The sequence below is a fragment of the Talaromyces stipitatus genome, genomic scaffold (assembly GCF_000003125.1).
Source record: "Talaromyces stipitatus ATCC 10500 scf_1105507295523 genomic scaffold, whole genome shotgun sequence".
NCBI classification, from domain to species: domain Eukaryota; kingdom Fungi; phylum Ascomycota; class Eurotiomycetes; order Eurotiales; family Trichocomaceae; genus Talaromyces; species Talaromyces stipitatus.
In genome coordinates this window covers 4,062,947-4,078,964 of record NW_002990113.1, presented here as the reverse complement: position 1 = coordinate 4,078,964, position 16,018 = coordinate 4,062,947, and the positions used below count along the sequence as shown (strand labels likewise).

The 16,018-nt window shown below is 46.3% G+C and overlaps 7 protein-coding genes across 7 annotated transcripts; 5 read left to right on the top strand and 2 right to left on the bottom strand.

The window, feature by feature from the left end:
* Positions 1 to 5,594: 5,594 nt before the first annotated feature.
* On the top strand, positions 5,595 to 6,227 carry TSTA_074430 (C2H2 transcription factor (Egr2), putative; the record flags this gene model as incomplete). Its single annotated transcript, XM_002341411.1, has 2 exons — positions 5,595 to 6,099; positions 6,124 to 6,227. The coding sequence occupies 2 exons, from the start codon at positions 5,595 to 5,597 to the stop codon at positions 6,225 to 6,227; spliced, it is 609 nt and encodes a 202-aa protein (XP_002341452.1).
* Positions 6,228 to 6,504: 277 nt separating this feature from the next.
* Positions 6,505 to 8,006, bottom strand: TSTA_074420 (UPF0261 domain protein; the record flags this gene model as incomplete). The annotated part of the gene is made up of 2 exons (XM_002341410.1): positions 6,505 to 6,608; positions 6,710 to 8,006. The coding sequence occupies 2 exons, from the start codon at positions 8,004 to 8,006 to the stop codon at positions 6,505 to 6,507; spliced, it is 1,401 nt and encodes a 466-aa protein (XP_002341451.1).
* Positions 8,007 to 8,335: 329 nt separating this feature from the next.
* TSTA_074410 (TIM-barrel enzyme family protein) lies at positions 8,336 to 9,591 on the top strand. The gene is made up of 3 exons (XM_002341409.1): positions 8,336 to 8,485; positions 8,549 to 8,694; positions 8,765 to 9,591. Exons 1-3 carry the CDS (start codon positions 8,398 to 8,400, stop codon positions 9,371 to 9,373), a joined length of 843 nt encoding a protein of 280 aa, XP_002341450.1. The 5' UTR covers positions 8,336 to 8,397; the 3' UTR covers positions 9,374 to 9,591.
* Positions 9,592 to 10,555: 964 nt separating this feature from the next.
* On the top strand, positions 10,556 to 11,740 carry TSTA_074400 (uncharacterized protein; the record flags this gene model as incomplete). The annotated part of the gene is made up of 2 exons (XM_002341408.1): positions 10,556 to 10,916; positions 10,971 to 11,740. The coding sequence occupies 2 exons, from the start codon at positions 10,556 to 10,558 to the stop codon at positions 11,738 to 11,740; spliced, it is 1,131 nt and encodes a 376-aa protein (XP_002341449.1).
* A 13-nt stretch (positions 11,741 to 11,753) lies between these two features.
* On the top strand, positions 11,754 to 12,430 carry TSTA_074390 (uncharacterized protein; the record flags this gene model as incomplete). Its single annotated transcript, XM_002341407.1, has 2 exons — positions 11,754 to 11,800; positions 11,908 to 12,430. The coding sequence occupies 2 exons, from the start codon at positions 11,754 to 11,756 to the stop codon at positions 12,428 to 12,430; spliced, it is 570 nt and encodes a 189-aa protein (XP_002341448.1).
* A 369-nt stretch (positions 12,431 to 12,799) lies between these two features.
* TSTA_074380 (uncharacterized protein) lies at positions 12,800 to 13,883 on the top strand. The gene is made up of 2 exons (XM_002341406.1): positions 12,800 to 13,131; positions 13,197 to 13,883. The coding sequence occupies exons 1-2, from the start codon at positions 12,854 to 12,856 to the stop codon at positions 13,648 to 13,650; spliced, it is 732 nt and encodes a 243-aa protein (XP_002341447.1). The 5' UTR covers positions 12,800 to 12,853; the 3' UTR covers positions 13,651 to 13,883.
* A 289-nt stretch (positions 13,884 to 14,172) lies between these two features.
* Positions 14,173 to 15,516, bottom strand: TSTA_074370 (quinone oxidoreductase, putative; the record flags this gene model as incomplete). The annotated part of the gene is made up of 2 exons (XM_002341405.1): positions 14,173 to 14,401; positions 14,423 to 15,516. The coding sequence occupies 2 exons, from the start codon at positions 15,514 to 15,516 to the stop codon at positions 14,212 to 14,214; spliced, it is 1,284 nt and encodes a 427-aa protein (XP_002341446.1). The 3' UTR covers positions 14,173 to 14,211.
* Positions 15,517 to 16,018: the final 502 nt, after the last annotated feature.

Genomic DNA, 16,018 nt, shown 5'->3' with positions numbered 1-16,018 from the left:
AAGATAACGGAATTACGTTGATGAGAGAGGTCACATACCTAGGAACTAGGTACGTAAATGACTTTGGGGTCGACCTGACATATACGGAGTAGATAGACGCATATGTATAAACTCAAAACGGAAGTTCGCTCAACTTCGTCCATCAACCTTAATCATGAACCCAGTCGCCCGCGTGCGTCCTTGCGAAGTTCCTGATAATTACGTGCGAACCTGCTCAAGGAAACCTGGCATGAAAGCTCTGTGAGTTCAGTGATGTGGCTGAAATATGAGAAAGATGGCTTGATTTGCGTCCAATTCCAGGAAACCTCATGTGATGGGCTCGGGTGTGTACTTCCGTTAAATAAGACACTTCCAAGGTTGAATACAGCGGGTTCCCTGAGACATTTATCCAGATACGTACCCCGTACATCAGAAGAATTGGTAGGACAGATACTTATTTCATTGTACGTTCACTTGTGTTTTTCACTTTATCAGAGACTTGCGCTTCTATTTACTCCGTCGTCCTAGTTACTCCGTGCGGCAATGTAGTGCATTGATATAAGGGTCCTCTCCGGGTGTGAAGAAACCCGCCTTGCCGGTGTATCGCTGTACTTCCAGATTTCCAAGGTTGATTTTTTCCCGGATAGGTATATGACCCGATCCGGTAAATAACAGACCATCAGGCCGCCTTCCACTTGGATCGATTGCTGCACGGATAAGATAATCAGTACTTTACGGAGTAAGTTACACCGTAAGATAAATTAGCACGCACTCCTAAGATCCCCAGCTAAGTCAAGTACGGAGTGATGTAAGTATTGGACTAGATAGAGCGTATTGTTACATACCGTGTACTACTTCGTAGAGCCCGTACCCGACACTGTGTAGGACATTCCACCAAGGTCCCCTCACTCAACTTTCTACATTCTGACTTGGGATAAGGTTTCAAAATTTCGGTGTTGCTGTTCACCAATACCACTTCAGAGTCAAATCCGCCAGATTAGATTTTAACGTTAATTGCTTCATACGTTGCTCCATCTATGCAGGAGTGGAATTGAAAGCTCTTATTTGGGTATGTACCTGCAGGCTGCGGAAAATGTGCTAAGTTTCTCATAATTGCATTAGTGTGTAGTCTGTACGTAAATAGTGGTGTTCCGCAGTTTTGTCGAACCGAACTGCTTTCTGCCGGTCAAAATAAATTGGGTTAGTACCAAATTTGGAAGCTAAACCTAATCGGGTGTGGGATAAACCTCGCGAGGGCTCCTAGGGGGCTTGGAGAGGGTGAATACCATACAAAAAGTCTTTGGCAAAAAGTTCGACAAAATGTCAAACTTTTGTCAAGGAAGATTATATAATCAAGCTCACCGCTTACCATTAATAGCTGGCCTTGGCGCCAAGTCGAGTTCGACAAAAGTTCGACACCCAGTGCGGAACACCAGTAATGTATCTGTTTCATAGTTGGAGAATCAGCTCACTACTTATCACTTCGAGTGTCACTTATCAAAAAGTACGTACGACTTTGTACTCCGTGCGCTGTATTGAGAATAATATTGCGTAGGTGGCTTCTCTTCTCCTATTCGTTCTCAAGTGGTAGACAGGCCCCATGATATTAATCTATTTAGTTTTTACAGGTGACTCAGATAACCAGAGACAACGAAATACTATTAAAGTCTTGCACTGGAATTATTTAGACGATACATACTCCGTACAAGGATTACAGTAGGCAAACACAGTACGTATTCCCACTCAAGAATGCGCGATTTGAGATTAGTACGCACTAACTAGGTCAGGGTTCCTAGTGTTCGTTCGTGCGGGCCGCGGTTTTACGGCTGATCCGGGCCAAAAACATCTGAAGAAAACTTACAGCTGAGACAGCTCCTTGGACCCTGAATGCGACCGGATTTGGTATAGCTTCGCGTAAGACTTTCCGGACTAACCCCGAGTATCAATTCTGCAGTGCATAAATTATGTAATACGACATGCCCCCCGGTAGTCAATACGGATTGTCCGGCATCTTGCCGAGGTAGCGATATCCTGAGAAATACGTATGAGTTTATTGAGTTATCCGGATGAGGACCGGATACACCCCAGGTAAGTATTACTGCATACGAAAGGATGTTACGCGTCAAGTATCCGTCGGAGTCTGTAGAGTATCTTTTTCACATCTTTTTCTTTTCATCCTCCTGAATATATTGATAGCGAACAACCCTGAGCTAATAATATTATTGATCAAGATTCAACTCCACCCAGTGCCAACAGGTTCAATCACACATTTGCCTGCTTTGGTCGGAATCTTCAAGACATGATTCGTGCAAAATACAAAAGAACGATCAACTAGCGCGTATGCAAGATACCTAGCTAGGTATGTGACTAAAGCATGCATTCGGAGGATCCGCTTGAAGCTTACAACGGCAAGTCGCAACTTGAACCACCGATGTAAACACGGACCGAGGCCCTACGTATCACGTAAGCAGTGATCGAGAACTTCCAAAACACTCATGTTGAATATTATCAATAATAAGTTGAAACGATCAGTCAATCTTTATACATCATAAAAGCTACGTACTATGCTCTAAGGAAAGTCGGACCTGGTAGGAATACACATCAGGCTTTGGAGCGCCTTACTGGGCTAAAATTGATGCTAGGCTCATTGCGGAACCTGCCACATGGGATGTGATTCAGATTTACTGATTGATAACGCTTGAATGACCTCGCTCTATACTGTACCAGGTTAGTACATAACATGCCGATATCCTCCCGAACAGCGCTTATTACTGCATAAGTTCCATGATCCTTGTTTGATACGGCAATAAATTACACATTACCGTACCTTGAATGAAAAATGAAGATGACAAGAAAGTGGGTCCGAGCCGGGGACCCGGGGACCACTTCTCTCCAATGAGATCGGATAGCCCCCGAACAAGTCTCGCAATTGGTTGAACGAAGTTTGAGTCTACCGTTACACTAGTTCGATGGATCAAACCTTGTTTAGACTGCTGGCCATTCACAGTGAGCTGTTTAAGCCTTTGTCGCACTGAAATTATTTGATTGGACGATGGCACGGCACGAGGTTTCTTAGCATCAAGAAGAGACCCTGCTGACGAAAAGACCCTACGGAGTATTTGGTATGGAGTCATGAAGAACACCCCGTTGGCCCAAAAACAGGAGACTTTGAGTCGACGGCCACCTACTGAACATTGATAGACTAACTAGAGGTCTAGAGGAGTCTTGATTAAATATCTCAATTCTCAAATTTGGTCTTTTACCCCTATCTTATGATCTTCACCTTCTAGGGCCGAAGCTTCATTTGGACCCTGTAACCCTGAACGCTGATAGATTGTAACCTACTCCTTGGCAGCTTCGTAAACTGCATTATGTACGAAGAATGGCAGGTTAGGCGTTACATTACGTTACGGTGTGGACTACATCGTACGTACGTTGCATTTTGCGGTTGTCGGTTGTCCCGAATGTTCGGTCGGGTGGCGCGCAAGAAGAAAAGCGGATTTTCAGTCTAGAGCATTAATTTTATAAAATACGGAGTACGTACGGCTTGAAATTCATTTACGTATCTTTGTCGGGGTACTGACGATTTTGGAGCCTGTGCCGAGTAACTGCCGATTAATCTATTCTGTATTTGTCCCAGAGTTCAATCACGAATCAGGATCCATATCATGCCATCCAGCATGATGTTGCGAGTCTGGATTTTCTTGCTTACACCTGATTTCGGGTGGACGTGTTGGTCGAAGCCTTTCAAGACCGGGAATCAGCACTAAGAGTAAACAGTAAATATGTGAAGACGAAATGACTCGAGTACGGTATTAACCTGCAGGAATGGCTATTATGTGTATTATCAACTTAACTTCGCAAGTTCGCATTCCTATCGCATCACCGAGTAACTATTCACTGCGACTTCGTGGCTTGATTGTAATAACGAAACAATAATTTGTTCTGATCGTATGTCCTTCGCCTTTTCCCGCCGTTTTCGTATGTTCTTCCTATTTGAGGCTAGAACGGTAAGCAGATGACTCCATAAGGGTCCCTTCTCCGCCTTGGCTGCAAACTAACAATAGGAAGCGTACTAGCCTGTCATTCCTCCTCAAGTGGTTGATCCTATCACTGGATTAATCAATTTCTTTGTATGTACGGAGTAGTAGTATGACCCTGCATTTTGTCCGCTGAGAGTGTGGCGGCGTCCACTTTGATCTCACTGCTAGGTCCTAACGTGTACGGATTTTTACGGGTCCAGTGGTATGTACACATATGTGGCGTCCGCCCTCCACCGGGCCATATTTGATCCCTTTATTAGGCAGGTTAATCGGGACTCAGTACGTATGTAGTTACGTATATACGAAACGACGGAACAACCAGGGTGTTGTTATGCATGGTGGCGCGTACTGAAACCACACACGATCGTCCCTCGCATATCGGCAATTAATTCCAAAAATCAGTCATTTCCATCTCACTAATACTCAGAGCCCCTTGAAGAAAACAACGATAATCGATACTATGCTTCATTGGAGCTTATTTAGGGCTTACCTAACACTCCATAGTCCATACATTTTAAGAAAGTTTGCCAAGCAAGGTTGGCTTGGTCAGTGGTAGGGCTTACGCTGACACGATAAGTACGGTAAACCGTCTAACTTATTTCATCCTTTTAGGGAAGAGCCCCTCATCTACTCCATACGCTGAGTAAATTTAGCCCATGTGGGCACCGAGAAGGGTATCTCCTTGTAACAAACTCAAAACCAAACCAGACAGTTAGGAATTCCTGAAAGGAAGGAAGCGTTAGGGTTCTGTCTGCAAGCCTCACCTGGGTTCGCACATTTCCGTACAGACCGGGCAAAAGTATGTACTCCATATTCCACGGAACCTAGGCTTGTACTGTATGTAAAGTGCCATACTAGGGCAAGCCTCAAGGAAGGGAAAAAGAGAAAAGAAAAGAAAGTACGTACCAGAGAAACAAGGAAAATGGCTGAAAGTGCTATCATTAACTTGTCATTCGCTAACCTTACCACCGGAATGATCGTCGTTCCTAAGTCTACTTGCACGTGGAGCTGGTTTTACAGTTGGTGGTTAACTAGCTTAGCTTATTTAGTTTCTTCAGCCCATCCATCCATATATTTACTCTAAAAACCGCCTCTCAGCCGTTCCCAGCTTTCCTCCACTTATTTCTTCCATTAAGATCTCAGGCCTTACTCACCATAATACGCATATCATCGAATCCCTCATACTCGTCGGCCACTACATAGTTTTGCGCTTTTAAAGGCCTATTCTCTCTTCACATCGCTTGTCTGGAGATAATCTATCTGTATAGATCATAATTCCGGCGCTATCTTATCATTCAGCCCATACCATCTATATCAGCGTCGTCAAGGCTGTTCACAAGTTCACAAACTACCAGTCTCAACAGCTGTTTCAGATTCGGGGTTCTTGGAACGACAACTTTTCGTACCAAGTGAAACATACCCCATCAAGGGTAGAGCCCTCGTCGATAATCTTGAATCATTCGACTCGGTGCTGCCGCAACCTGACTTACCCTTGTGTCCTTTCTTTTAACCCTTCAATAACCAATAAACACCAACCGAATGTGTAATCCGATGAGCGAGCGTCCACCAAAAATGCCGTCGATTCTGAACAACGACGACAATCCCGCCTTTGCGGTGCGAAGAGCCGTAGACACACCAACCTATAAACCGCCATACGAATCATCATATCGCAAAGTCGAATATGCTCCTACACAACCTTCATGGGCAGCACATCACACACATCAACTGCCAACGACATCGTATCCAACACCTCCCAGTACCTACTATACATCCGACGCAGGCTCTTCGCCGTACTCGAGTAATCATCATCAGCACCTTCATCATCACCATCCACCACAACACGGTGCCCTCACTTATCAGCACCATCGCACACCCTCTATACAAAGTAACAGTGACTTGTCTAGCCAATCCATATCATCCCCATCAGGAGCCGCTTTCTACAACCCTCCCCCAACAACCGAGACGGCAAAACCGGCGAAGAAGAACAAATATCCATGTCCTTATGCGGCATCTCATGCTTGCACTGCTACCTTCACAACCTCTGGTCATGCAGCGCGCCATGGAAAGAAACATACTGGTGAAAAAAGCGTCCACTGTCCAGTTTGCAACAAAGCTTTTACTCGGAAGGACAATATGAAACAACATTGTCGCACACACCGGGTATCCGACAACGAAGCTGCCTCTCCCACGACAAGTGAGCTATAAGAGCATTATCAATGGAGTCCTGTGTCTTGTTGGCTTTAATACATTAGCTTTCGTTCTGGATTGAGGGGCCTTCGATGCTGGACTCGGTATACCCAAAAGGTGTCATGGCATATCATGTCTGGAAAGACGGCGGCGCTTTTACTATCTCTATAACTCCTTCATCTTTCCATTTTACTTCTATTTGATTAAATCTTCACGGCGGGGCGTTTTATGATACACGATTGTCATCTGGGGGAGGGCAAGGGAGTAGAAGTTGTGCATTTTAGCGTTCAGGGGTTTAGATGACCCAGGGCATGTTTTCCATTTCCATTTCCATTTCCATTTCCATTTTCTTCTCTTCTTTAATAGAATACATGTATTGATATGAGCATTTGAACTCGTCTGTGACGATGTATTGTGAATATGATTCGAATAATTTGCATATAACATAGGATTTTGCTTGCCGAAGAATAATGAGTTAACACATCATGGTGTTACTCTACTATCGCTCTGCTCTTCGGCCTCTTTCTTGCGTACGACTTCTACTAGTAACTCGGCTGCTAATAGAGCAAATCCCCTGTCATTGATTGCTCGATCATCACGCTTCACTTCAATGTTACTTCCCTCCAAGTGGCGCTCTAGCGTGTCAAACAGGGCGGTATCCGACTCTGGCTTATAGAATGGCTGCGACGGAGTAGAAATCATACTTATCCCACCAGTGGGTAGGATAACTTTCACTAGGTCCGGCCGGACCGCTTGATCTCGTAGCTTGGACGCGATAAACTCAGCGATGCGGGTGCATTCTTCCTGGGTAGTTCGCATCAGGGTGACTGCTGGATTATGTTCATATAATAAACGTTTATTCCCTGGAGAACTGAACTCAGTAGGGACACTATCTCTAGGCCCAAAATTGACCATATCACATGCTCCTACGCTTATGACTTGTGGGATTCCGGCCTTTGCTGCTGCGGTCAGTCGCTGCGGCCCAGCAGATAGAACGCCCCCGACTAGTTCATCGGCAATCTCTGTCGTCGTTATATCGAGTACAGCATCCAACTGTTTTTCACGGATCAATCGTTCCATAGCCTTGCCTCCAGAACCAGTTGCATGAAAAACATACACCTCGTGGGCATAGTTTGACTCTAAATGTTCCCGAATAGCGTCGACACATGGAGTCGTGACTCCAAACATGGTGATAGCTACCCTCTTCTTTCGCTGCTTTGCGGCTACATTCGCCAATGTGGTACCCCCGTTCCGACAATACGCCGTTGCTGCGCCTGTAATTGCAGCAGCGGCGTTGGTAAGTATCTGGTTGAGAATGGCATTCGTGCCCGCAATATCCACCACGCTGTACATCAGAGTGATATCCGTCTCCTCGACGAGATGCGAAACATCTCCACTGACCATGGTCGAAACCATGAACTTGGGGAATCCGACAGGTAATGCATTACGCATCACTGCTGTTACGAGCGATGTCCCGCTGGAACCAGAGGCCGACACGATACCGTGGATTTCTCCCTTTTGAAACAATTCTGTCACAAGGGATGTTGCACATTCAATCATGTACTTAATGTACTCTGTTCGGGACATTTGAGCCAGTGAGGATGGGCCATCTGCAGATTTGCGAGACGCGAGTTCTGAATTTGATATGTTAATATAATTGTTCTGGACTGGCGTCCTGCCGACATCGAGTAATAGTACGTCGGCTTCTCCTGAGCGTATGATTTGATCCCGTAAGAAGAGTGTTTCTGCTAGTTTTGTGTCGCATGTTCCCAGGACAGCAATACGTGGATATGCCATGATGTTTTACAGTAAGCTTCCGGGCTATTTGATGGAGGGGCGCTGGTGGTCTTGAAGGGATTCAAGGTTCGTAAATAGACATGTCATCGGTCAAAACTTATGAGTACACAAAACTCACACGGATATCAGGATACACTTCATCTGTCAACGTCCCCTGCCCGTAATAGTCCGAATATTTAGTCCGACATATGGACACAGTAAACAAATCGGATGAACAATTGGAGTCAGTGACGTAGACAGTCTGCCAGAATGCGGCGGGCCGACCCCGCATTCCGGCGGCTATCGATAATCTTTAAGCTAACCACATCCAATGTCAGATCAGTCTTACCACCATAAAACTAGACAATACTCATCTATCACGTCTGGTAATATATTTGAAAGAATTTCACTCATGCCGCGTCCAACAGATCGCTCAGAAATCCTTGCCCGGCTTCGAAAAGTCATCTTTGATGATGGCGTCATTGTTGGAGCGGGTGCCGGTATGATTGCTTGTCCAGATGTTTGTTGCAGAAATTCAAGTAACTAATATGTGTGATAAACAGGCATTGGGCTTTCTGCCAAATCCGTGGAACAGGGTGGGAGTGACTTGATTATAATTTACAACTCGGGAAGATTTCGAATGGCCGGTAGAGGTTCACTAGCGGGTTTGATGCCTTACAGTGATGCCAATGCCATTGTAGTGGACATGGTATGTACATAATCATGGAATATTACTATATGATATGATTATGAGTGAGTGCTTGACGTTTTGTTTCCAGGCAAATGAAATCCTACCGATTGTCGAGCACACCCCTGTCCTGGCTGGTGTGTGCGGAACAGACCCTTTCAGAAATATGCCCGAGTTTCTGGGCCAATTAAAGGAGCTCGGATTTTCAGGTATTCAAAATTTTCCTACAGTAGGCTTGATAGATGGCAAGTTTCGACAGAATCTGGAAGAGACGGGAATGGGATACGACAAAGAAGTTGAAATGATCCGAATCGCACGGGAAATGGACTTTTTCACCACACCATACGTGTTTAATGTTGACGAAGCAAAACGTATGGTTCGTGCTGGTGCAGATGTTCTCGTCGCACATGTCGGCTTAACCACTTCCGGAAGTATTGGAGCCGAGACGGCCCTGTCATTAGATGATGCTGTCAAAATCGTTCAAGATATTCGCGACACAGCTGTGCGAATCAACCCAGACGTTATTGTTCTTTGCCACGGCGGCCCTATTGCAGAGCCAAAGGATGCCGAGTATGTCCTCAACCGCACCAAAGGGGTTCATGGGTTTTTCGGAGCGAGTAGCATGGAGCGATTGCCAGTGGAAATTGCCATCAAAGAGAATGCACAGGCATTCAAAAGCCTGAAAATTGAGCGCAAATAAAGTGCAATACGTGATGTAGCTGTTATGGAAAAATGGACAAGAAGGTAAATGCAGACGTCACATGATGTGTCGAGAGTAACAAGCATTCCGGTTACCACGGAACGGGCCTTGGGTGGTTCCACCTGGGGTCTCAAAGTGGGCTTCCTTCGATCCATGGATGACTTGTTGAACGACGTCAGGGGAAATAAGAAACAGATAAATAAAAGGATAATACAGTGCCATCATCGCGGATATTGTCTAAGTTATTGATATGAGAGACTTAGGGTCTCCAAAGTGGGCGAGACGGACCCTCTTTCAGCCACTCAGTTACAATCTGCAAAATGACGTCGCGTGTGGCACTGGCCTATCTCAGTTACGTTTGACGAGACACCTGTCAAGCTGCTTGACCGCCCTCCTTTGCGTCATCTGGAATTTGCTGGCCCAATCTCGACTTCTACGAGAGGGGAGGATCTAATTTCATCTTTTCTAAAATCAAACCACAGGACAACGCCCTATCATCAGCTACGACGTAGTGCGTCGGTTACCTATAAATATCAAACAATCAATCCCCAGTCGATTGTCTTTAGACCCTGTTCAATACATATTTTTTCCCCGACGTTTTGCTTGAATTTTAGGCCATCCCTCCTCAAACCCCTTCCCATCCAGCGACTGACTCTGATCAGTGGCGGTGCGATCGGGATGATCAGTATTGTTGAACCAATTACTCGCACATCGCACCCACAACGCGAAACCCAAGTATCGCTATTTTGATAATTCAAAATAAAACTCGACACAACACTTTCAGCTCATTTTTCTCTCTCATTCGCCAAACAAGTGAGTTTGAGCCACAGCTGAGGCTTGGCTTTGAAGCATCCTCAGCGCCTAGAGGGCTAACACGAGCCTAAGGCAGAAAGAGACACAGCAACGTCAGCGGGTCAACTGTTCCCCCCCGGTATCGACCAATCACAGCTCGTGTCGGGCGCAACACTGCCCCTCTCCTTCCCTCCTGATCCTTGCGCTCCTTCGACCATTCGACAGCCTGAGCCCCGCCTTGTCGAACAACCGCCTGAATAAAATATCTTTCTTCGCCATCTCCTCATCGAACGACTTTCACTTCAGCCATCCCTCGCTGATCCAAACATCGTGATTCTATCATTTGGTTTTCAGTGAACTTTTCCTCATTTGGTTATCAACTACCCTGCCATGTCATATTACGACTCCCGCGATAGTCGGGGCTACCGTGTCAAGCGCGACAGGTATTCCCGTCCAGATGGGGCCTACGTGGAAGAAACGTATGTAGACAGCCGTGGCGGTTATCCTTATGACTACGACACTCGTCTTATTCGCCGTCGTGGAGACAGTGAAGAGTCTGTTGTGGAAGAAATCTCCAGAGATTTCCCGCCTGGTGAGTACTACTACGGTTATCCTGGTCCTCGTCGGGCGGCAACCGTCCGTGAGGGAGCACGCAGAGCTCGCTCTGTCGGACGTGACCCTTACTACGATGGAGAATACTATCGCCGCGATGACTACCGACCCCGACGAAGCAGGCGCTCCGATGGTCAACGTAAGTAACGTCTTCTACAACATTATCTCGAGCGAGATTAACGAATAATATCAGGTGACCGCTATGAACGATCGACATATTCTTCCTCTCGCAGCCCGTCCCCTCGTCCTCGCAGACGCAAGTCTCTAGGAGAAGAGGCTTTGGGTGCTATTGGAGGAGCTCTTGGACTTAAAGCTGCCCGTGACCGTTCCCGTGATCGTGACCATGACTCCGATAGAGGTCGTTCTCGCAAATATCGCTCCTACTCCGATTCACGCTCCCGCAGTCGAGGTCATCGTGCCAAAAGTGAGGCTCGCATCGCTCAAGCTATGAAAGCTGCACTAGCAGCGGGTGCAGCAGAGGCATTCCGTGTTCGCAATACACCCGGTCCTTGGACTGGTGAAAAGGGCAGGCGTGTTCTGACTGCAGCCGTTTCTGCTGGTGGTGTTGATGGCCTCATCGACCGCGATCCCAACAAACACGGCGGCCGCCACGTGCTAGAATCGATCCTTGCTGGAATGGCAACGAATCGTCTCGTCAACGGTGCCCGCTCTAATTCAAGATCTCGAAAGGACAGAGGACGTTCTCAAAGCCGTGGTGGTATCGGAGATATGGCTGCTGCCGGTATACTAGCCGCAGCTGGCAAGCAAGCCTACGATCGATTCTCTAAATCTCGCGGCCGCGATCGATCCGACTCACGGGACAGTCGCGACAGCAATCGAGACTCCAAGAAGCGCAGTTCCAGCGTGTCACGCGCCATAAACAAGGGTTTGGCAGCTCTCGGACTCGATGACAAGAATCATAATGATCGAGGAAGAGATCGTTCGAGACGATCCTCGGATTAATCAGATTCTGAGGATGACCGCTCATACCGGTCATCCAGGCGTAGAAGGTCTTCTCGCGATGTACGTTCCCAAGGAAATAGTAGTGTCAATGGTTCTACCTCTCGTGCTGTTACCAAACGAGACCCATCTTCAAATGGCAACATTGAGTGTCACAGTGATTGTGATAGTGATTCTGACCTGAACAGTGACGATGAAAAACGCGAAAAGAAGAAAATGCTCCGAAAAGAGCTTGTTACCACCGGTCTTGCGACAGTGGCCACGATACATGCCGCGCACGGTGTATTGAAAAATCTCGAAGCTCAGAAGAAACGACACGAGGCCGTCAAGTCGGGTGCTATTACGGAAGAGCAGGAACGAAAGATGCAAAGGAAAGCAGATTTGAAGAATGTGGCGTCGATCGGATTGGCTGCGTTGGGTATTAAGGGCGCTATTGGTGAATGGAAGGAAGTACAAGAACAACGAAAAGAACATAAACGATTCGAACAGCAATGCAAGGAACGACATGAAAGGCGATTACAACGTCGAGCTCACAGTGCAGGAGGCAGCAATGGATATTCGAGAGAGTCTCGATCCAGAGCTGCTAGTACAGCTAGTATGGGCATGAATAGTGGGCATGATTATGGACATCATGCATCACATTATTATGACGGAAACCCTTATGGTGGAGGGAGCGTTCCAGTTGATGTTTAGCACTTACTTTGATATTGTGTTTTACACTTATGACCACTTTTTATGACATGAGACATGACTGTATGATTTATGACTGGGACGGATTGATTTGATTCGAGTCTGCTTGCGCTTTAACACCGTACACGAGCTATGAGCATTTCAAGGCCTCTTTGCAAACACAGACATTAAGCACTGAATACATTCGATTAGAAAGACGAATTGACTTGTTAATACTTATAATTGTGACACGGATAAGGAATATGTAGAGCAGATACTAGCCTGTCGGTCATGTGATGATCCGATTAGATAAGAGCAATACAACAATAACGTCATAGCATCGTCTGGGTGTTTTCCGCTGAGAAATCCAACACAACATTCATACCTCTAATCAATAGTCTCTGCCTTTCTCATACAAGAGTTTTAATTAACTAGCAGTCGACTACAATGGCATCCCTCTCATCACGATCACTCTCGAGGTTAGCTCTGCACTCGCGAATCGGTCTCAACCCGATCACGACCGTTCGATCAGCAGTTCTTCGTCGGTATACATCCATTATCCCGGATGGGAGCAGAACCAGCTCCTATACAAGGCCTTTCAGCCTTCAAAAGTCGTTTAGGCCTCCCGTTACAGGAACAAATCTTCAACACCGCGGTTATGCAGACTTAAAAGCAAGCGGAGGAAAGACCGAGGCAGATCTGATCGTTGAGGAACTACAAGAACTGTACTTCCCCCTTACACATCCATAGACATTTAGCAAGAGGGACTAGACTTAACGGATATAAAAAGGTACGACAATGCCAAAGATGAACTCGAAATCGCAACAGACAGCACCAACAGCGCCACCATCTACGCAGCATCAGATCGCGAATCCGCGCGCGAACTCCTCGATCAACTCCTATACGTCTACAAAGTCTACACGGAAATGACACGCTCCTCTTCAGCGGGGGGACCAGATTTAGTATCACCACTGTCCCAAAACGAACAATCCACGACACCAAACGCACAGCAAGCCAATGCAGATCGACTAGATGCGAACGCAGCCAAGGAAGCGAGCAATCCCATTCTGGATGGTACTGGTGAAGCCTTAAGTGGGAATAGTTACGTGGGGATTACACCGAATTATGATCCGGAGTATATTAGTGTTGAGGTGAAAGAGGAGGTTAAGGAGAGGGTCGGTCAGAGAATTAGAGAGTTGAAGAGTGCTGTGGAGAGGTTGGAGGAGATGGCGAGTCATGAATAGGTTGATCTTTGCGAGAGAGATCATGTATCCGGCACCTAACAAGTGTTGTACGGTATCGAGTTGGGGAGTAACCTCAAGTGATGTTTGAGACACAGTGTCCACTGAGGTACTCCGTAATGCAAGACGTTACCTACCTACCTGGGAAGGTAGTACAAAATTTGGGGTACAGACATACACTAAAGCATGGATCCTGTGTATTCCATATCTGTAATTTACCACAACTGAGTCATGAATGCATGTGATATGTTCCGGACGTGCTTTAGGTCCCATGCATACATGCAAGTGATCCACAGGATCACTGCAGATCTCCCGTCAGCAAGACGCAGGGTTCAATAACAAAACACTAACTATGTATTTACTTTTGTCGTCATTCAGTATTGAATTGAAGCAAAATGAAATGTAATTATTACTCAGTATCGTTGCATTCATATATAAGCAGAGTTGACACATACAGAAATCTATGCAAAACGCCTAGCCCAAAAGTTCGCTAAAGGAAATCAAATAGAGAAGAAATACAAGGCATAAATCATAACCACATAGTCGAATGATATGCAGATATTATCATGCCGTATGATGATAATCAATCACCAACTTGCCTCCATGACCAGACAGATATGCTTTAACCAAATCGTTCAATTTCTCAAGTGGAAACACCTCTATTTGAGCCTTGATTCCATGTTTGGCGGAGAATGCTGTCATTTCTCGTAATTGTTTTATACTCCCAGAGACATTGCCAACATAATGGATATCCCTGAAGATCAAATCCAAGGACGTCATGTGGAATCCCTGTGGAGGGAAGGATACCACGACACATTTACCGTGGTTCTTGAGCATGTCCACGCCGTACTGAAAGGCCTTTTGACTCTCCGGTAAGATAATGACCGCATCCAGGCCGAATTGGCCCGGAATCGGTCTTTTGTCTTCTGTGCTAATATGAGCAATCGCTTCGGCTGCAGTCGTCGTGCGTGAATCAATAATAGTAGCACCGGAAATATTCTTCAATCCCCGCGCTAGAGCGAGTGGTCTATCGGCGTTCTCAACTCCATATACTTTCAACCCCATCGCTGTCGCATATTGTAAGCCCAAATGGCCAAGTCCACCACCACAACCTATAATACCAATCCGTTGCCCAGGTTTGAGTCCCGTCTTCTTTATAGCAGCATATATCGTGATCCCGGCACACATCAACGGAGCGGCCTCCACCTGACTCAAACCTGGAGGGATGATGGTCAACTGTCGCGCGTCCACCAGCACGTATTCTTGAAATCCGCCTGGTATACCGATTCCTTGGCTTTTGATCGTTGGACACAGAACGGAATATCCCTTCGGGTCACTATCCGGTGAATCCTCCTCGACACATTCGGCGCATTCGCCGCAGGCATGATATGGACGACAGGAGACACCAACACGATCGCCGATTTTAAAATCGGACTGTGCTGAATTAGGAGGTAACGCAACTACTGTTCCGGAGAATTCGTGACAGCCTGCATGCGGGAACACAGGCTGCTCGACGCTCGCCATATGGCCGCTTGCGAGTACATAATCGGTATGGCAGTAAGATGCGGCGTCGACACGGATAAGTAAGTCATACGGATGCGTAGGCGTCGGCACAGGCACAGAGTCTCGAAAGACATAAGGTGTGTTGTAAGCGTCGAGCTGTTGCGCTTTCATAGTCGCGGGCACGTCATATGTAATGTCCGAAGGCACTTCGTACGTAACCGTCATCGGCTTATGGCTCCCCAAACTCGGCGAGGAATCTGATGAAGCTATCGAGGTGATATCTCTATTTGCGCCGCTTTTGTTTGATATTTCTTTCCATCCTCGCAGATCCTGGCGGGAGCCGAGGCGCTTCACAAATTTCAACATACTGATAGTTGACGTAGATATCGACGTATATTTATAATTAAGAATATAAGGTCGCGGACTCAGCAAGTCGATTGTAATGTCGCGAGATGGTCAATCAGACCTCCTCAGAGAGGCAAGGATGGTGGAGAAGCGAAGTTAAGAGAGCCCAGCCTTGCAGTCGCATATTTCAATGATTAGAATAATTTGAAACGAGAATCAGAATGAAACAGAAAGCAAAAAATGCTGCAGAACAGAGGTAAATGCGAAACAGACAAAAAGGAGAGTAAAGGGAGAAAAAAGGAAAGGAAGTTGGATGGGATTAAGAGTGTACGAGGAGTAAAAAAGGAAGGAGGCGTTTGTAGAATCGGCTAGGACCGAAGTCAAAACAGATTGATTAATCGGAGAGAGGCGGTGTCGCTGTGGTCCAAAGATGGCCAATTGATGTATAGATGCACGAATTGGTTTTGTTGAAGGTAGTATCAACATGGAACATTATATTAATATCAGACAATATCATACAGAA